This window comes from Sus scrofa, chromosome 7, assembly GCF_000003025.6.
Source record: "Sus scrofa isolate TJ Tabasco breed Duroc chromosome 7, Sscrofa11.1, whole genome shotgun sequence".
Lineage (NCBI taxonomy): Eukaryota > Metazoa > Chordata > Mammalia > Artiodactyla > Suidae > Sus > Sus scrofa.
The window spans coordinates 59,339,904-59,356,721 of NC_010449.5; the positions used below are offsets into that span (position 1 = coordinate 59,339,904).

The 16,818-nt window shown below is 56.5% G+C and overlaps 2 protein-coding genes across 9 annotated transcripts in view; one reads left to right on the forward strand and one right to left on the reverse strand.

Moving 5' to 3' along the window:
• The window catches only part of STRA6 (stimulated by retinoic acid 6), a 29,345-nt gene extending 21,974 nt beyond the window's left edge, over nt 1-7,371 (forward strand). For 4 of the 5 annotated variants that reach the window (XM_021099065.1, XM_013978087.2, XM_005666158.3 and 1 more), the window contains exons 13-19: nt 1,453-1,528; nt 2,534-2,667; nt 4,074-4,191; nt 4,280-4,381; nt 5,304-5,467; nt 5,727-5,876; nt 6,500-6,669. In XM_021099065.1, the coding sequence (XP_020954724.1) occupies nt 1,453-1,528; nt 2,534-2,667; nt 4,074-4,191; nt 4,280-4,381; nt 5,304-5,467; nt 5,727-5,876; nt 6,500-6,669 (914 nt within the window). Of the gene's footprint in view, nt 1-1,452; nt 1,529-2,533; nt 2,668-4,073; nt 4,192-4,279; nt 4,382-5,303; nt 5,468-5,726; nt 5,877-6,499 lie in introns of all 5 variants that reach the window. The other variant, XM_005666159.3, reaches the window with a different exon arrangement.
• Nucleotides 9,771-13,033, reverse strand: ISLR (immunoglobulin superfamily containing leucine rich repeat). 4 transcript variants are annotated; one of them, XM_001928174.4, is made up of 2 exons: nt 12,612-13,033; nt 9,771-11,783 (listed from the first exon to the last, which is right to left on the reverse strand). In XM_001928174.4, the coding sequence occupies exon 2, from the start codon at nt 11,773-11,775 to the stop codon at nt 10,489-10,491; it is 1,287 nt and encodes a 428-aa protein (XP_001928209.1). In that variant the 5' UTR covers nt 11,776-11,783; nt 12,612-13,033; the 3' UTR covers nt 9,771-10,488. The 4 variants fall into 4 exon arrangements, with proteins under 4 accessions (XP_001928209.1, XP_013833544.1, XP_020954725.1 ...); XM_013978090.2 differs by having other exon boundaries at nt 9,771-11,814; nt 12,612-12,943; XM_021099066.1 differs by lacking the exon at nt 12,612-13,033 and adding an exon at nt 12,282-12,488.

The window sequence follows — 16,818 nt, forward strand, 5'->3', positions numbered from 1 at the left end:
ATCCTGGCTGTGCCTGAGAATCACCTGGAACTTATAAGAATTCTCAAGTCTCAAACTCTAGGTCAGGCTTCAGAAACCTTGAAGGAGGGGTCCAACCTCTGTGATTAGACAAGTCTTCCCCGTGATTCGAATGTAAGCCTGAGTTTGAGAACCGCTGTAGCAGGCACTCGACACATGTCGGTTGGCTGATGATTTCCGACGCTAATTGAAATAGATCATTCAGGCTATATCTTTGGAAAAAGCTCAGTTCAGTGGTTCTCAACCCCGACTGCACATCGGAATTCCTGGGGTCACTTTCCCCAAAGCTAAAGCCTGCGTCCTATGCCTGGAACTCCTGATTTAATTGGTCTGGGGTACAGCCTGGGCCTTGGGCATTTCAACAGCATCAGGTGATCCTAATATGCTGCCTGTGCCTGAGCCGAGACCCACACCTCCAGCACCCATGGCTACATGGACCTCGTGCTTACCTTTCCCATGTGTTTGCTCCCCTCCTGCGTCTCTGATGGGAACCAGGAACAGCGGTTCTCAAAATCAGGCTTGACTGATGTGATCAGGGTACAGACACCCTGGCTCATTCTAGGTCTGCTTGGAAATGATTGCACAACTCACTCCATCACTTCCTAGCAGAGTGGCTGGCAGGTCAGTCCCCCTCTCTGAGTCTCGGCTCCTTTGTTGGTCCCATGTCTCGCTGTGCCTCTCCTGTGAGGTTGCTATGAGGGGACCGAGTAAGACTGGATGTGGATGTAGGATGGAAGGGTAGCAGCCCTGCTATCCTTAAATATCAGGCTTGTCCACAATACACCGTGCAAACTCCTCCAGCTGCTAGTGATACAGGGATCTCACACTCAGTGCACTGACCAGGGTGGGCGGGGAGCTGGGGAGGAAGGGCCACGCCCGGTAGGAGATGGGTAGGAGCGGTCACGTCCCTCATTCCGATGGACTTGGGCCACATTGGCAGGTGCTCACATTCTCTGTACCCTGAACAAAGGCCACAAACCTGGGACCTAATGGGACCCAGGGTTTGATGGTTCATATCATGCTGAGATGTGACTGGCATCAGCAAGCTTGTGCTGGGAGATGAAATGACCCTTGAAGGCCCCCCAGATGGGAAGCCTCAGAGGTAGGGTGGATGTTGGCTTGGATGGCATCTCACAGGGGGCTCACACAGCAATGGAAGCAGCAAGACCAGCGTGAGGGCCAGGTCTGCAGCCTCAGAGCTGGCCTCTCCCTGCCTTGGCCACCAGATGTCACCTGACAGTATGGGCCAACCGAAATCATCGACTTGTAGTGGATCTGAGAACAGGGGATGTGGCAAGTGACCTCTGCTCAGAGCGGGGCGTTGGGCAGGGAGGACTCCCACCCAGGCGCCACCTTGGCAGCGGTTCAGAGGCTCTCAGGAGCCCCCCACCCCTCAGCCCTGACCTCCCATTTTGCTCCCTTTCCACCTTCCAGTTTGCTACATCTCAGCCTTGGTCCTGTCTTGCTTACTCACCTTCCTCATGCTGATCCGCTCGCTGGTGACACACAGGTTAGTGGCAGGCTCTGACTCCCCCAGTGCAGACGTGGGGAAGAAAGAGGTCGGATCCCTCTGGGCCTGTAGGACTCCTGACCTGGGAGGCCTGTGGGGAAAAACTTGGGGCTGGAGGGAGGGAGGGAGGGTCTCTGCAGGAGACCAGGTGGTCATTGGAGCCCAGCTGCCCTGCCATGTGTGGAGAAGGTAGGGTGTCCCTGGCTGGTTGGGAAGCATCTGTGAGTGATGATAGGGCACCACTGATAAGGGGCTGGCATGTGGAGCTTGCCCCTTGAGAAGAGGCCACTTGAGAAAGCTGGCATTCTGCCTGGGAATGGAAGAAGAGATTGTAGATGAGGGAGGAGGGTGCCACGGGCCAAGGAGCTGTGTGAGCAGGAGCATGCGTGAGCGGGGTGAGGAGGTGACGAGCCTAGTGCTAGGATACTAATGCCAAGCCGCCTGTCTTGCCCTCTCATGGTGAAGGGTGAAGAGCAATGAGGAAATGGGAGCACAAAGGGAGGGAAGGTTCTGGTTGGGTGCCGGGTGGGTGGGAAGGGGAGGGCCGGGACTAGCAGGGAACTGGCCCTCATGCCCCAGGATCTTTCCTCACACGGTTGGCTCTACTTAGGCTGGCATTTCAAGGCCTTGCAGCCTCTGCCTGCTCGACCCTTGCCTCCTGCCCTGGTGGCCAAGCTGCCAGTCACTTACCATCCCTACCTTTGGGCCTCACTTTGCCGACTTGGCTCAGTTTGAGCTTCTTAATTTGTCTCCCTTGATCCCTGCCCGGCCCCCACCAGTTTACTCTTATTCATCCTTTAAGACTCATTGCCTCCTCTGGGGAAGCCCTCCCTGACCTCCCAGGCTGGGCTAGCTGCCTCCGCTGGGCTCCCACAGCCCTGGGTTTCCCTGCCTCTGGGCGTGGATTAAACTTAAACTGGGAGCTCAGTTAGAGGCTGGCCCTGAGCAGGAAATGAGAGAGCCCCAGTGCTCCCTGTGCTCCCTGTCTTTTTCACTCCCGCCCAGGACCAACCTGCAAGCTCTGCACCGAGGCTGCGCCCTGGATCTGGGCCCCCAGCTCCAAAGCCCCCGTCCCTCTCGTCAGGCCATATTCTGTTGGATGAGCTTCACCGCCTACCAGACTGCTTTCACCTGCCTTGGTGAGCCCTCTTGCCCACACCACCAGGCCCCCGGCTGGCCTCTGCCTGGTGGGGCGTGGAGAGTGCTTAGAGGGTCTTGGCTGCCCCTGGGGGTCTGCTTGTGCTACATCTGGCCCTGAGACAAGAGCAAAAGGAGGGACCCACCTTGCCTTCCCTGACCTCAGGAAATCCACACATTTGGGAGGGGGGAAAGGCCTTTGGGGAAAGGATACCCGCCATGTGAGGATGGCTCCTTGGTGCCCCCAGGTGTTTACAGAGCAACCCAGGTCTGCAAGGTGGGGAGTTCAAGAAAGTACATTTCTGCTTGTGTAAGGGAAAGCTATATCACGATGGGCTGTCTCAGAAGGTGATGAGATCCCTGTCACTGGGAGTTATGTGGCCATTGTTGGAGGCTGCAAAGGGGGTCCTGCCCTGAGGGAATTGGACAAGATTAACCTCAAGGACCCCTCCAAACTCTATGTTTCTGATTCTCCGGTCACACCACCCTGAACACACCTGATTCTGCTGATTCTCCCCTTGGGCACTTCAGTGAGTAAAACCTGCTCGAAGGTGAAATGCCTGAGGCCAGTGTTGCAAAAGCAAGGGCCTAATTTCTCTCTCTGCTGGTTCCTTTAATTCTCACCTCCCTGGAGGAGGTGGAGAGACATGACAAAGGGGTAGAGGAATTACTAGCACTAAACTCCTAATTCCCCATAGTGGTAAACCTTATACCTCTGAAGCCCTTTTGTACATACCCCATGTAAATAACTAGCCAGCTGTTTCAATAGACAACTTCCAGGCACCTACCATGTGCCTGGCTCTGGCCAGCAAGAAAGCAAACATTAATTTCAAATACACAAAGTTCCCATCGTGGCGCAGCGGAAACGAATCTGACTGGGAACCATGAGGTTGTGGGTACGATCCCTGGACTTGCTCAGTGGGTTAAGGATCTGGCATTGCCGTGAGCTGTGGTGTAGGTCGCAGACCCGGCTTGGATCTGATGTTGCTGTGGCTGTGGCGTAGGCTGGCGGCTACAGCTCCTATTGGCCCCCTACCCTGGAAACCTCCATATGCCGCAGGTGCGGCCCTAAAAACACAAAAGACCAAAAAAAAAAAAAAATTCAAATATAGTCTTGTCTCAAAGACTCAGAAAAATTGCAAAGCACTTTGTGGTTTTCAAAGAGTTATCACAGATATTGTCTCATTCGATCCTCAAAATACCCCTTCTAGGTAGGGGCTGCTATACTCATTTTACGGAGGAAGGAAGCAAGGCTCAGAGAGGTGAACTAACTTGCTCAAGGAGACACAGCTAAGCCGCAGCCTAACAGGAATCTGAAGCCAGGTCTGCCCAGTTCCAAAGGCTTGGGTTCCTGGGAGTGCCAGGGGCGGGCTGATGCCTGTCCCCCTCCCCATCTCCCTGCTGGCAGGGCTCCTGGTGCAGCAGATCCTCTTCTTCTTGGGGACCTTGGCCCTCGCCTTCCTGGTGTTCATGCCCGTGCTCCATGGCAGGAACCTTCTGCTCCTCCGATCCTTGAAGTCTTCGTGGTAAGTAAGGCAAGGGGCCGAGGACCCTGGGACTCCTTCCCCAAAGGCCACTAACAGTGACACCCTCCCCATTTCCCCACCCCCACAGGCCCTTCTGGTTGACCTTGGCCCTGGCTGTGACCCTACAGAACATGGCAGCCCACTGGGTCTTCCTGGAGACTCACCATGGACGCCCAGAGCTGACCAACCGGTGAGATAGCTTCTGGGCTCATGGCTCCTTCCTCAGTGTCTTTCTTTCTGCACCCTTTTTGTCCACTGCCATCTTTCCCCTTTCTCTAACACAGAGTCCAGCGGACAGTTAAAAGAGCTTGCCTTATCCACAGAGAAAGGGGGCAGTGGCCCAGCTTAGTCCAAAATACCTTTCTGCTAGAGTACCTGTCGTGGCTCAGTGGTTAACAAATCTGACTAGGAACAATGAGGTTGAGGGTTCGATCCCTGGCCTTGCTCAGTGGGTTAAGGATCCGGCATTGCCATGAGCTGTGGTGTAGGTTGCAGACACGGCTGGGATCCCTTGTGGCTGTGGCTCTGGCGTAGGCCAGCGGCTACAGCTCCGATTAGACCCTTAGCCTGGGAACCTCCTGATGCCGCGGGTGCGGCCCTAGAAAAAGGGCAAAAAGACCAAAAAAAAAAAAAAAAAAAAAGCCTCTCTGCTTACCTGTCACAGGGCCAGAAATCCCCTCATGAGCTTTTCCTGCCTTGGGGATCAACACTGTTCTCCCCTTTGCAGAGAGGAAGTAAACGGATGTATTATTTCCGTGCTAGGTGGCCAGGCTGTGGGAGGACCTTGGCCCCAGGACAGACTCAGAGTCAGTGGACCTAGAGAAGGGAGTGGGAGATACTAGGTCACCGAAAGATCCAGGTGGACCTGGACTTAAACCCCAGATCTGCCACTGACCAACTAGATGGCCTGAGCTAAGTCATACAGCCTCCCTGGGCCTCTGTCTCCCAGATGCGCGGGATGGGCGAGCTGGGTTGAGAGCACAGACGTGTACTCGGTACATGGCGGGCCCTCAATAAAGACGTGGTGGTTATGGCCATCCAGGTCTGACACTGACCTGGAGGAAGGCCCTCTGTGTGGGGACCTGGCTCAGCTCTTCTCTCTCCCTCCTCAGGCGAGCCCTGTCCGCAGCCACCTTCCTTCTCTTCCCCATCAACATGCTCGTGGGCGCCATGGTGGCTGCCTGGCGAGTGCTCCTCTCTGCCCTTTACAACGCCGTGCACCTTGGCCAGATGGACCTCAGCCTGCTGCCACATAGAGCTGCCACTCTCGACCCTGGTAAGGTCACTGGAAGGAGGGTGGGTAAGGGCGGCTCAGGCTGCCCAAGCAAGAAGGGAGGGTCTACCCGGACCTAGTCTCGGTGGAGGATGTCTGGGACCCTGAGCCTCAGGGTCTGCAGGGGACCACATGCAATGCACATGCCACACGCGCAGGTGTCCACGTGCCCATATGCAGTGTGGGCAGGGCACTCCCTGTATGGTGTCAGGGGCCACCTGGGGCCCTCCCATACTAGTGCTGCCGTGCCCCACCCACCCAGGCTACCGTACCTACTGCAACTTCTTGAAGATGGAGGTCAGCCAGTCGCATCCAGCCTTGACAGCCTTCTGTGCCCTGCTCCTGCGAACTCAGAGGCCCCAGCCCCGCACAGCCCCCCAGCACGGCCTTGGACCAGAGGAGGAAGAGGAAGGTGTGCCCTCCCCCTGGCAGGGGTGGGAATTGAGCCCATCCAGCTTCTCCCAGGAAGGAGGCACGCCCCTTCTCCAACACATGCAAGGGAGAGAGGCCAGGAAAATGCTCGCGTCCTCTCTTGGCTGCTTGTGGGAGAGAAGTGAGAATTTTCCTGAGCATCTCAGGGTAATTTTTTCCATGACGCTAACATACACATACTCTCTGTCATTCCACATAGGTGCACACACATTCTCACTTTGTCACCCCCACACCAGGCCACCCCCTACCTCTCCTTCTAAGGCAGTATGATCTCCCCCTGCCCTACTCCCTGGGAAGTGTGTAGTAGGGAGGGGGACACTAAGCTGGCTCCTGACCCTTGTCCCAGCCCTGCCTCTAGTCCCCCTGCAGAGCTCATCCTCTCCTTCTTCTGCCAGCCACCCAGAGGATGACATCCTGAGCCTTTGCAAACACCCCAGTGCAGACCCACAGTCCTCCTACTCTGTGAGCCACCACCCGGAGCCCCAGCCCCGTCAACCTCCTTCATTCTACGCATGGGATTTTGAGACTCAGCTCCAGCCTTAGTGTCAGGGGTGGGGCTTGGCTGGGTGTTTGTTGAGTGACTCACAGAAGTTCTCTTCTTAGGGATGCAGTTGCTTCAGACCAAGGACCCGATGGCCAAGAGAACAGGGCCCAGGGCCCGTCGAGGCAGGGCCCGCTGGGGTCTGGCGTACACTCTGCTGCACAACCCGGCCCTGCAGGCCTTCCGGAAGACAGCCCTATCAGGTGCCCGGGCCAATGGCGCCCAGCCCTGAAGGTGGGGAAGGCCATGCCACCATGCCCTCGCCCGTGCTGAGGTGTTTTCCCTCCTCCCAGCCCACTCCCTCCCTGGCTCTCTCGGCATCATCATCACTCCAACCATGACCACCTCTCTGCTTGGCACCAGCTCCGCAGGTCCTAGGGGTTCAGGGCTGCCAGGGGTTGCCATGGTTGGGTGGAGGTCTGTCAGCACTATGAGTCTTGGGAAGGATCTGGTCTGCCCCTTTGACCTTGGGAAGCCAGCGAGGGCTCTGGAGAAAGCCAGGGGAGGTTTGGGCCTTTGGTCCAGGAGTCAGTGGAAGGAGGGCAGCCACATCCAGGCATCCCCAGCCCCTGGCTCTGCCACCAGCCACCAGGCTTCCTCAAGGCCTTCTCCTGCCTGGGGTTGGTGATTTCGTCTGGGACAGACTTGCGTTCCAGCTTGGCCCGCTCAGACTTGGACCTCACCACGGTGACCCGACACAGCACGTCCTCTCTCCTGACCTCTCCCTTCTCTTCTGGGGGGGCCTCGTGGCCAGCAAGGCAGCCCCGGGAGGAAGCCATGGGCTTCTACCCAGCAGCGAGGAGTCAGGACTCAAACCAGGCCCCACACCGAGCTGCCCACATTTGAGAGCTTGATATTTTTGTAGTTTGTATGCCTTTAGATACTATGAAAGAGGTCAGTGTGTTCACTGTAATAAACTTGTCCCTAAGAAACAGTCCTCCCGAGGGGGCAGGGTACACAGGGAAAACCGCCCGGACTCTCAGGAAATCAACACTGCGTTTATGGGGCTTGGGTGGGGCTGGGGTGTTCTGGTCACATGCCAAGCTGCACACTGGTTGGGGGGCAGAGGGGAACCCTGGCCGCATCCCTTTGGGAGGTGGAGAGACCTGGGGCCTCTGGTTCCACCCCTGTGCTGTGTGAGCAGTGGCTTTGGAAGCAAGACTCATTCTGGGTCTTCAAGAATGTGCGAGCTTTGGGGAGGAGGAGAGAGGTCAGGAGGTGAGGAAGCAATGCCAATAAAGGTCTGGCAGTGGGAGGAGACCAGTGTGCAGACGGAGGGCCACCTGAGGGGGTCCCTACCCTTGCTGGGGACTGCTGGGGTGGGGGCATGTAGGATTGAAGGTATGGGGGCCACTGTGGGGCTGGGGCTTTTGAGGATGGGCAAATGTGGCCACTCCACGCATCTGGATTATCAGGGCCTCAAGACAGGTCCACACAATTAGTGGAGACCAACTCCCACCGTGTTCTCACGCCCAAACAGCCTCAACCTCCCAGGAAGCCAGGCAGGGCCAGGGAGCTTGAACCTGCCTTCAAGGATGCCTATGAGGAGGGCAAAGAGGACAGGGCCTGATCCCACTGCAACCCACTGAAAACTGTCTTCCTAGCCCTGTGTCAGCAATTGACCGGGTCCAAAGTGTGAGATGACCCACTGGGTCTCTGCCCTTAATAAGGAAATAGAGTCATAGCAGAGTGTCATCAAGCTGGGATGTTGGATATTCAGGGCGGTGTGAGCCAGGGTCCAATTTGGAGGAGTGGGGGCAAGAGCATCCAGGAAGGCTTTCTGGAGGAGGTGGTACCTAAGCCAGAGTCTCAAAAGCTGACCTAACCCAAGTGAGGAACAGGAGAAGGATGCCCAGACTGATGGGATGGTATAAGAAGGATGCCCAGACTGATGGAAAGGTATAGATGGTGACACACCTCGGAGCGTAAGGCACAATTAATTAGCTGTTCCGAGAGAGGTGGGCGAGAATGACTTTGGAGAGCCAGTCAGAGGGGCCATGAATGGCTGGCTGGGGACACTCTGGCTTCACACTTAGGGCATGGGGGCCACGGATGACTTTAAAGCAAGTGAGTAGCTAGTTCATTCAGAGTATAGCTGTTCCCCAGCTACCCCCGACTCAGGTCTTGGGCCTACATCCTGCTGCAAGAAGCCAAGCCTCTAAGCTGTGACTGGGACCAGAGACATCAAGGGATCCCAGTCAGGTTAGGGTGACCAAGGCTCAGATAATCAGAGTCGATGAGTGTCCTATCCCATCCTTTGTTTTCTAAGGAAACCGAAGTCCAGAGATGGGCAGTGACTTACCCAAGGTGGCACAGCACAGGGGACTTGGCTCCATCCTGCTGCTTTCCATCAGAGGTGCACATCCTTGACATGTGCTTTGGTGATATCCGCTCAGAGGGAGCTGATGAGGGGGATGGGAGGGTTCTCTATGTGGAAGAGGGGGAATGGGGCTGGCCAGCCTCCGAAGCTCACAGCTGATACCCCATGCTCCTGGGCTTCCCTGCCCCCGCTGTGCTGGGCTCAGCAGTTCCAGGGGCTCTGGTTGAGGCTCCAGAGCCTCTCCCATGGGGTCTTACCCCTACACATAGCACCCTTTGATCTGGGGAGGGTGGGGACGGATACTGTAGCGGATACATCTCTGACCCAGCCCAGGTATATGGTTCTAGAGTCTCCAGGTTTTAACCCCATCCACACGCTCCCCATTCTAAGACACCCACAGGCTGCTGCCTCAGCCCTCCCAGTCAGTTTCTGATCCCCCTTTTCTGTGAGGATAGCCTTCCCTCCAGGAATACTATTTCCTCTTTCTGGAAAGGTGGGAAGAAGTACCATTCATTTCCTCTGTCCCCTCCTTCAGATGTGTTCTCTTGTTCTTGGTCTTTCTGGGATTTGCTCTTTCCCTCTCTCCCCCGTCCTGTGTCCCCTCTCTCCTCCTTCTCTTTCCCCTCCTTTTTGCCTTGCCTGTCCCCACTTTCGTTTCCCTAATATCTCTTGTAGGGTAGGACTGGTAAGAGGGACCACAACCCAGGTACTTGATCCCCCAGCTCCCCTAAAGCCTGGTCAGGCCACTGTTGGCTAAAGCACTTGCCCAGCGAAAACTCTGCAACAGTTGTCAGGTTCGTGCCCCCACCTGTGCCATGGGCTAGCTCTGGGGGAGGGGAAGAGGACACCAACAGCTCAACCCAGCCCCACAGGCCACCACTGGGTTGCCCCTCCCTACTTCACAGGCCCCTCACATGGGCACAGGCAGGCTAGGTGTCCTGACTCCAGCTTCTGGTCCTGTCCTCTGCCAGGGGGGTCCTAGATCCACGACAAAACTCTAGGCAGACACAAGGGAGCATCAGAAATGCTGTTTATTTCTCTGCCACCCCCAGGCTGGCTGGCGACTCCCGGAGGGGCAGGCTACAGATGCATACCTGGAGGGAAAGGCGGGGCAGGTGTCCAGGATGGAGAGAGGAAGAGGGGATGAACGCCATCCTAGATCCTCCAGTTCTGTCTGAGGTGAGGGCACAGGCTCCCAAGCCCTCAAGTCATCAGAGAACAAACACCAAAGGTCAGCAGGAGCTCAAGCAGGTCACTGAGCGCCTCAGAGCCACATGGGCCACTTCCTCTACATCTGACTCCTCCCTCCTGTGCCAAGCCTGCTGCAGGCTACCTCCCTGCCCAGCCCCAACCCCCACCCACAGCCTTCGCCAGCTTGTCAGTCCCAGTGCCTGGAATTTCATCAGTGAGGCTCCGTCCAGTTGGTTAGGGCATCACCTCATCAGCATGCTACCACCAAGAGAGGAATGCAGGCAATGTGGTTAGCAGCAATCAGCACCTTAGACAGGGAGTTATGGGATCAAATCCTGTCCTAGTCACTAGCTTTGAGCAAGTCTAGAAGTTGGGGTGGTGAGTGTTCTAGAAGGGATGAGAGGGGGAGGTCAGAAAATGGGAGGTTGCCAACCTCAGACCTGTGGTGTGTGCAGCACTTATAAGAGACAGCCTCGGAGTCAGGGGAAGGAGTCAGTGAGGACTTGGGGCTGTTCCAGCCCAGCCCAGGTCAAGGTGGGGCTAGAAAAAAGTGAGTACAAGAAGGAGGATGCTCTGGCCCAGCAGGAGTAGGCCTGGGGGCTGCTGTGCAGAGACCCCTTCTCCCGTTGCTGCAGCCTCAGGGCCCCCAGTGCGGCTGAGGTAGATGATGACAACGTTGTCCTCTGGACCTGATGGCTGCACCTCATTGTCAACCGTGTAGCAGCCCTTCCCCTCGGCTGCTTTGCCGTGGAACCTGCGCCCTAGCGCATCCTCGCCACCCTCGCCCGGGGTGGCCAGTGCCACGTTCACTGAGCTCTCCGCACTGCCCAGCTCATTGGTGGCCAGGCAGCTGTAGGTGCCCTCCTCCAGCTTGCCAAAGTCGGGGATGAGCAGACTGCCATTGGCAAAGGCCTGGAAGCGCGGCCGGGCGCTGGCTGCCAGGGCACCTGGCAGGGCGCGCCCATCGGCACCCACATTGGGACTGGCAATCTCCACAGTGCCCCTGGGGGTCTGGATGTGCCAGTGAAGCTGGGGGGCTGGCTGCCCATCCACATCACAGTGGAGTGCCAGCACGAAGCCAGGCTGTAGCTCGGCTCCATCCTGGCTGGGCTGGTACGTGAGCTGCACTGAAGGTGCCGAGCAAGGCAGCGGCAGCAGGCGGTTTAGCCGTGTGCCCTTGAGCACATGGGGCGAAGTGCAGGTGATGTTATCCTGCTCCGGGATGGACACAGCCGTGGTCAGGGCCCATGTCTTGAACCACATAATGCTGCAGGTACAGTCGAAGGGGTTATCGTTGATCTGCAGGTGGGACAGCGCGGTGAGCGGTTCAAAGGTGCCCTCTGCTAGTGTGTGCAAGCGGTTGTGATTGAGCTGCAGGGAGCGCAGGGCACGAAGGCTGCGGAAGGCGTCTCGGGGGATGAAGGTCAGCTCGTTGCTGTCCATCTTGAGCAACTGGAGGGCGCTGAGGTTGTGCAGGTCACTCCAGGCAAAGTCAGAGATGAGGTTGTGGCTGAGGTCCAGGCTCTTGAGATGGCCCAGAGGGGCCAGGGCACCAGCGGCCACTGTGCGGATCTCGTTGTGTGCCAGCCACAGTGACTGCAGCAAGAGCACCTCCCTGAAGGCCCCCTCTGGCAGGCTGGGCAGCCTGTTGGCTGACAGACTCAACGTGGTCACATTGGCCGGGAAGCCGGGAGGCACAGCCTCCAGGTCACGGTAGGCACAGTCGGCAATCTGGAAGCCATACTTTTCCCCGCAGTCGCAGGGCTTGGGACAGGCCTGCACCAAGCCCACGAGGACCACCCAGCACAGCAAACACAGCTCCTGCATCCTAACTCCTGCAGAGAAAGACATGCCACCAACGTGACCCTGAGGACCCGCAGGAGGCATTTGTCTCTCTCAGCATCCCAGCCCAGAGCGCCTCCCCATCAGAAGGTCCTGCCCCACGTAATCCAGCCAAGACCCAACACCACCTAGCCCACCACCCCCATTCTATAGAAGGGGAAACTGAGGCCCAAAGAGGGTCCAGGACTTGCCCGAGGTCATGCAGTCAGAAGGGCTGAAGACAGGATGGAAGAGGACCCCAGCTCCTTCTCTGAGCAGAGAGCTCTCCCTGCCTTGGCCAGCTCCTAGCTGATTTTATGACTTGAAATCTGTTTTCCAGCTGCCCCCTCCCCCGGCACTCAGCAGAACCTCCCTCCTGCCCTCCCACATCCTGGCCACAGTCCCTCCCACTGGAGCCCCCCCATAGGTATGCTTGGCCCTGGCCTAGACAAGGCGCCTTGTGCAGTGCACACCACCCCCGTCCACCCCACCCACTGTTCTCCCACTCCTACCGGCCGTGACCGCAGCAGACACCAGACCCTTTCTGCAGAATCACACCCTTGGCCTGTTCAGTTCAAACTACGCCAGGCAGCTGCCTAAATAAACCCCTACCAGGACCCCTCAGCTGGCTTGGGTGAGGCCAGTGGCTCAGCCCGAATACTGCTGGGATTTCCGGGGCTGCGGCTGCTAGAGGGACAGACGCCCCCTGGACAGTTCCAAGCAAAGGATTGTCCCAAGCACCCCAAACCCACAGGAAAGCACTTGGGGGAGCCCAGCCCCTGTGTCCAACAGGCTGCCTTCTCCTCTCACTTGTCCTCGGAGCCCTCTTCCCGCCGGCTTACCTCAGGCTACTCTTTCGGAGTCAAGCAGAGCCTCTTCTAAGACGGAACCCAAAACAACAAAGGACTGAGTTCGCCCTGGACAGTCTTCAGGGCAAGGGAAGATGAGGCTCCAGGAGGAAGGACAGCCTGGTCCCTGCCCCACCTTCAGTCTGCAAGCCTGGGCCTGCCCTTTTCGTCCCGGGACAGGGTGCCTGAGAAGGTCTGCAGAGAGGAGGCTGCAGGAAGGGAGCCCAGGCAGCCCGTAAACTCCCTCCTTCCGGCCAAACAACTGCTTCTCTGCAGCAACAAGGACCCGTGTTTCATAAGTGACACCAGAAACTTGGGGGAGAAATTGCCAGATTTTTTTTATGTTGTTTTTTTTTTTTTTCTCTCTCTCTCTCTCTCTCACTTTTAGCAGCTTCAACTTCCTTAAAGACACAGCACTAGCTGGACAGGACCCAAGAAGAGATGCGGCCAGAAGGATTTTTACAGGGTGGGGGAAGGCTGAGAAATCAAATCCCAGGGAAGGTGGGAGCCTTCTAACCTCACAAGAAAGAAAATGTGTGTGTGTTGGAGGGGGGGTATTCTCCAAGTTGGGACCATGTGAGGGATTGTGTGTACCCTTGTGTGTGCATGTCCGAAGGTGGGCGTGATATCTCTGTGTGTGGCGGAGTTTGTACGTGTATTTGTGTGGATGTGGGTGAGAGACCATGCATGTGTGAATCTGTGTGTTTGGGAATGTTTGAGTGTGTATATTTGTGTAGGTGTGAGGCTGAGTCTTTGTGTGTTTGTGTCTCTGTGTCTGTGTGGGTGTGCCTGAGTCTGTATGTATATTTGGGCATGTGTGCATGTGCGTGTGTGTGTGTTTGTGTACAACTGAATGTGTGTCTCTGGGACTGTTCGTGTAGGTGATGGGTATGTTCCAGTGAAAAGCTGAAGCCAAGGAGTGTAAACACCCACCATGCTCCAAAGCCTCGGTGAGAAGCCAAAACGTTAGGCCTGTTTTTGTAAGAACACATCCTCGTTGCCGGCTGCAGGCCTGCCTGCTGCCTCTGAGGCTGGGCTGCCCTAAACACATGTTATTGCCCTGGGAGGTCCCCAGGCTTCGAGGCTCTAGCCCTGGCTCCCCACTTTGCTGGGAGGGGAGGGCTGGGAAGCAGGCAAGAGGGTGCTTGGGTTCCAACCAGGTAAGAGAAACTTTGGACCGGAACCAGCTGGGCTTCAGCTTCCTGACTGGGATTCTGAGACATCCTGGCTTCCCACAGGGCTTGAAACCCCACTCATGGGTACTGCAAATTTGCAAAGGCAGCATCGCTCTCAGCTCCGCGGTCCCAAAGCTCACTGCCTCCGGTGTGGCGGGGGCGGGGGATGCTTGCATCCAGTTCCTGTTTCATGTATATATTTTATTTCTCTGAGGATAATAATAGCCTCTTTTATTATGACTTTTTTTGAGCTTCCTTCTATCTGCATTGTCAGATTCCTTCAAGTTGCATTTTTTTTTTTCTGTTAGCTAACTTGTTTGGGACTTTTGTCTTTCCTATTAGAGGTTTTCTCAGTTAATTCACTAGACAGAAATGTAGTCCCATGTGTTTAATGGTAGACCCTCTGCTAGAGGGGAAGCCTGTTGAAGGCAGACATCTTGTTCCTCCCAGTTGTTAATCCCTGGCACAGAGAAGATGCTCAATAAATACCCCTTGCCCCAATGAATGGGCAGGTAGGATGGGCATCAGATGCCAGAAACAAAAGCACTTTTGGGGGTTACCTTCCCCACCTCCTTGTTTTACAGATAGGGACTCTGGGCCCAGATTGGGTTCCTTAGGACAGGACTTTTTTTTTTTTTTTTGTCTTTTCTAGGGCCACTTCCGTGACATATGGAGGTTCCCAGACTAGGGGTCGAATCGAAGCTGTAGCCGCCAGCCTACGCCAGAGCCACAGCAACGCAGGATCTGAGCCTCCTCTGTGACCTACATCACAGCTCATGGCAACACCGGATCCTTAACCCACTGAGCAAGGCCAGGGATCAAACCCGCAACCTCATGGTTCCTAGTCAGATTCCTTAACCACTGCACCACGACGGGAACTCCCAGGACAGGACATTTTAAAAATAGTTCAGGGAGGGAGTTCCCGTCGTGGCTCAGTGGTTAACGAATCCGACTGGGAACCATGAGGTTGCGGGTTCGATCCCTGGGCTCTCTCAGTGGGTTAAGGATCCGGCGTTGCCATGAGCTGTGGTGTAGGTCGCAGACACAGCTCAGATCTCACGTCGTTGTGCTGTGGCGTAGGCCGGTGGCTACTGCTCTGATTAGACCCCTAGACTGGGAACCTCCATCTGCCGTGGGAGCAGTCCAAGAAATGGCAAACAAACAAACAAACAAACAAAAAAATTAGTTCAGGGAGTTCCCATTGTGGCCCAGCGGTAACAAACCTGACTAGTATCCATGAGGATGCAGGTTCAATTCCTGGCCTTGCTCAGTGGGTTAAGGATCCAGCGTTGCCTTCAGCTGTGGTATAGATCTCAGACGCAACTTGGATCCCATGTTGCTGTGGCTGTGGCTGTGGCCGGCAGCTGCATCTCCAATTTGACCCCTAGTCTAGAAACTTCCATATGCCATGGGTATGGCCCTAAAAAAAAAAAAAAAGAGTTCACATGATATGGGAGACTCCCCACACTCTATTGGGTGGGTGGGTGAGTATGTTACTAACCTCCCAGGGGTAGGAGAGCCCTTGTCCCCTAGTCCCCATCATTAAAGACCTTGATGGCAGCTGAATACTAGGCTGGTCTCAGAATCCCACTGCGGAACAGTGGTGGGGGGTATCGGGGTGGGCAGGAGAAGCAAGAGGGACCTGCCCTTCCAGGGAGAACTGAATCTGCACACACCAGGCTCTGACAGCTCTCTCCCATCTGCCCAGATCCCATCACCTCCTGAGGGTGCCACTGCCCCACCTCCACCAGGAAGGACAATAGGACAATGACCACCAGAGCCCAGCAGGCCTCTACTAAAAAGCATCAGGTCCTCCAAGGAACTTCACAGTGAGCCACGCAGCGCCACTCCCTGCAGAGTCTGAGGAGTGGCGGTACACCTCCAAGCGTGGGACTCGTTATCTCCTAGGCAGCCCCTCTACTCTCCCTGCACTGTCATCAACTGAATGTTCTTCAAAGCCCATCCCACAGGAAGTAATGCAAGCAGGCAAGGAGACAAGCAGGAGATGGGCTGGCTTCCCTTCCTCTTTCCAGCCAGGAGCTGCCTGTGCGCTGCCTGAGCCATCACCTTCTCTCCTGGCCTCCCCTGAGCGGGCTCAGGCCTGGAGGTGAGGGTCCTCAGTGAGAATGTGGATTCCTTGACTGTCTCCAGATCACAGGCAGAGGCCCAAAGGCCCAGGACCGCAGAGCTCCTCTCAGACCCTAAAATCTCTCCACCGCCCCTGGATCTGCAGCTGCCCTTCGACAGTGGGAGGGAGAATTGGGAGGCCGGGAGTGGGAGGAAAGGGGTCTGGTCTGGGAGCCCCTCCTTTCAGTGTTAAAATCCGGACAATCCCAGGCCAACCAACCTGGACAGCGGATTACCCTAGCAGGGGAGGCGTTGCTCACGTCTTCCCACAACTTCCCTGCTCCCCTTCCCTAGCCCTCTACAGGGGCCCAGCCCTCTCTCCTCCCACCCCTCCCGCCTCCCCCTCCCACCAGGGTGGCCAATCCCTCTCCAGCTGCTGTGGCTCCGCCAGCCTGACTCCCCCACCTTAAAGAGGCCTCCTTCCCGCTAACGGGGGCGGGAGGCGGGGGGGTGCTGGCCACGGCCACGTCAGCTTTTCCTGGAGGGCAAAAAAGATCCTGGAGAGAGAGAGAAAATAGAGTGAGAGGGACAGAGCCCAGCAGAGAGAGAACTGGAGAGAAACTGAGAGGAAAGGGAGAAAGAGACGGGGAAGAGAAAAAGAACGCAGAGAGTCTCTGACAGCGAGGGTCAGACCCCCAAGGTAGAGAAAGGAAGACACAGAAGGGGGATGGAGAGCCGGGCTCCAGTGTGCTCTGAAATAGGCTCCAGGGGAAGGAGACAGCGGCTGCTCAGATGGGTGGGCAGCTGTGGTTGGGGCTGTTGCCCTGATGCCAAGTGGGTCTGGATCCCAGCCCCATGTCCCTCCACACAGCCTGTGGGGATAATTGGGAAGAACTGGGAGGAAGCTCAGCTGCTCCTGGAGGAACTTGACTAAAGCTGGGCATCTCCCAGGAAGAAGA

Bases quoted from the DNA above. Each gene is read 5' to 3' on its own strand.
- ISLR (XM_013978090.2), bottom strand. From the start codon at position 11,799: ATGTCTTTCTCTGCAGGAGTTAGGATGCAGGAGCTGTGTTTGCTGTGC.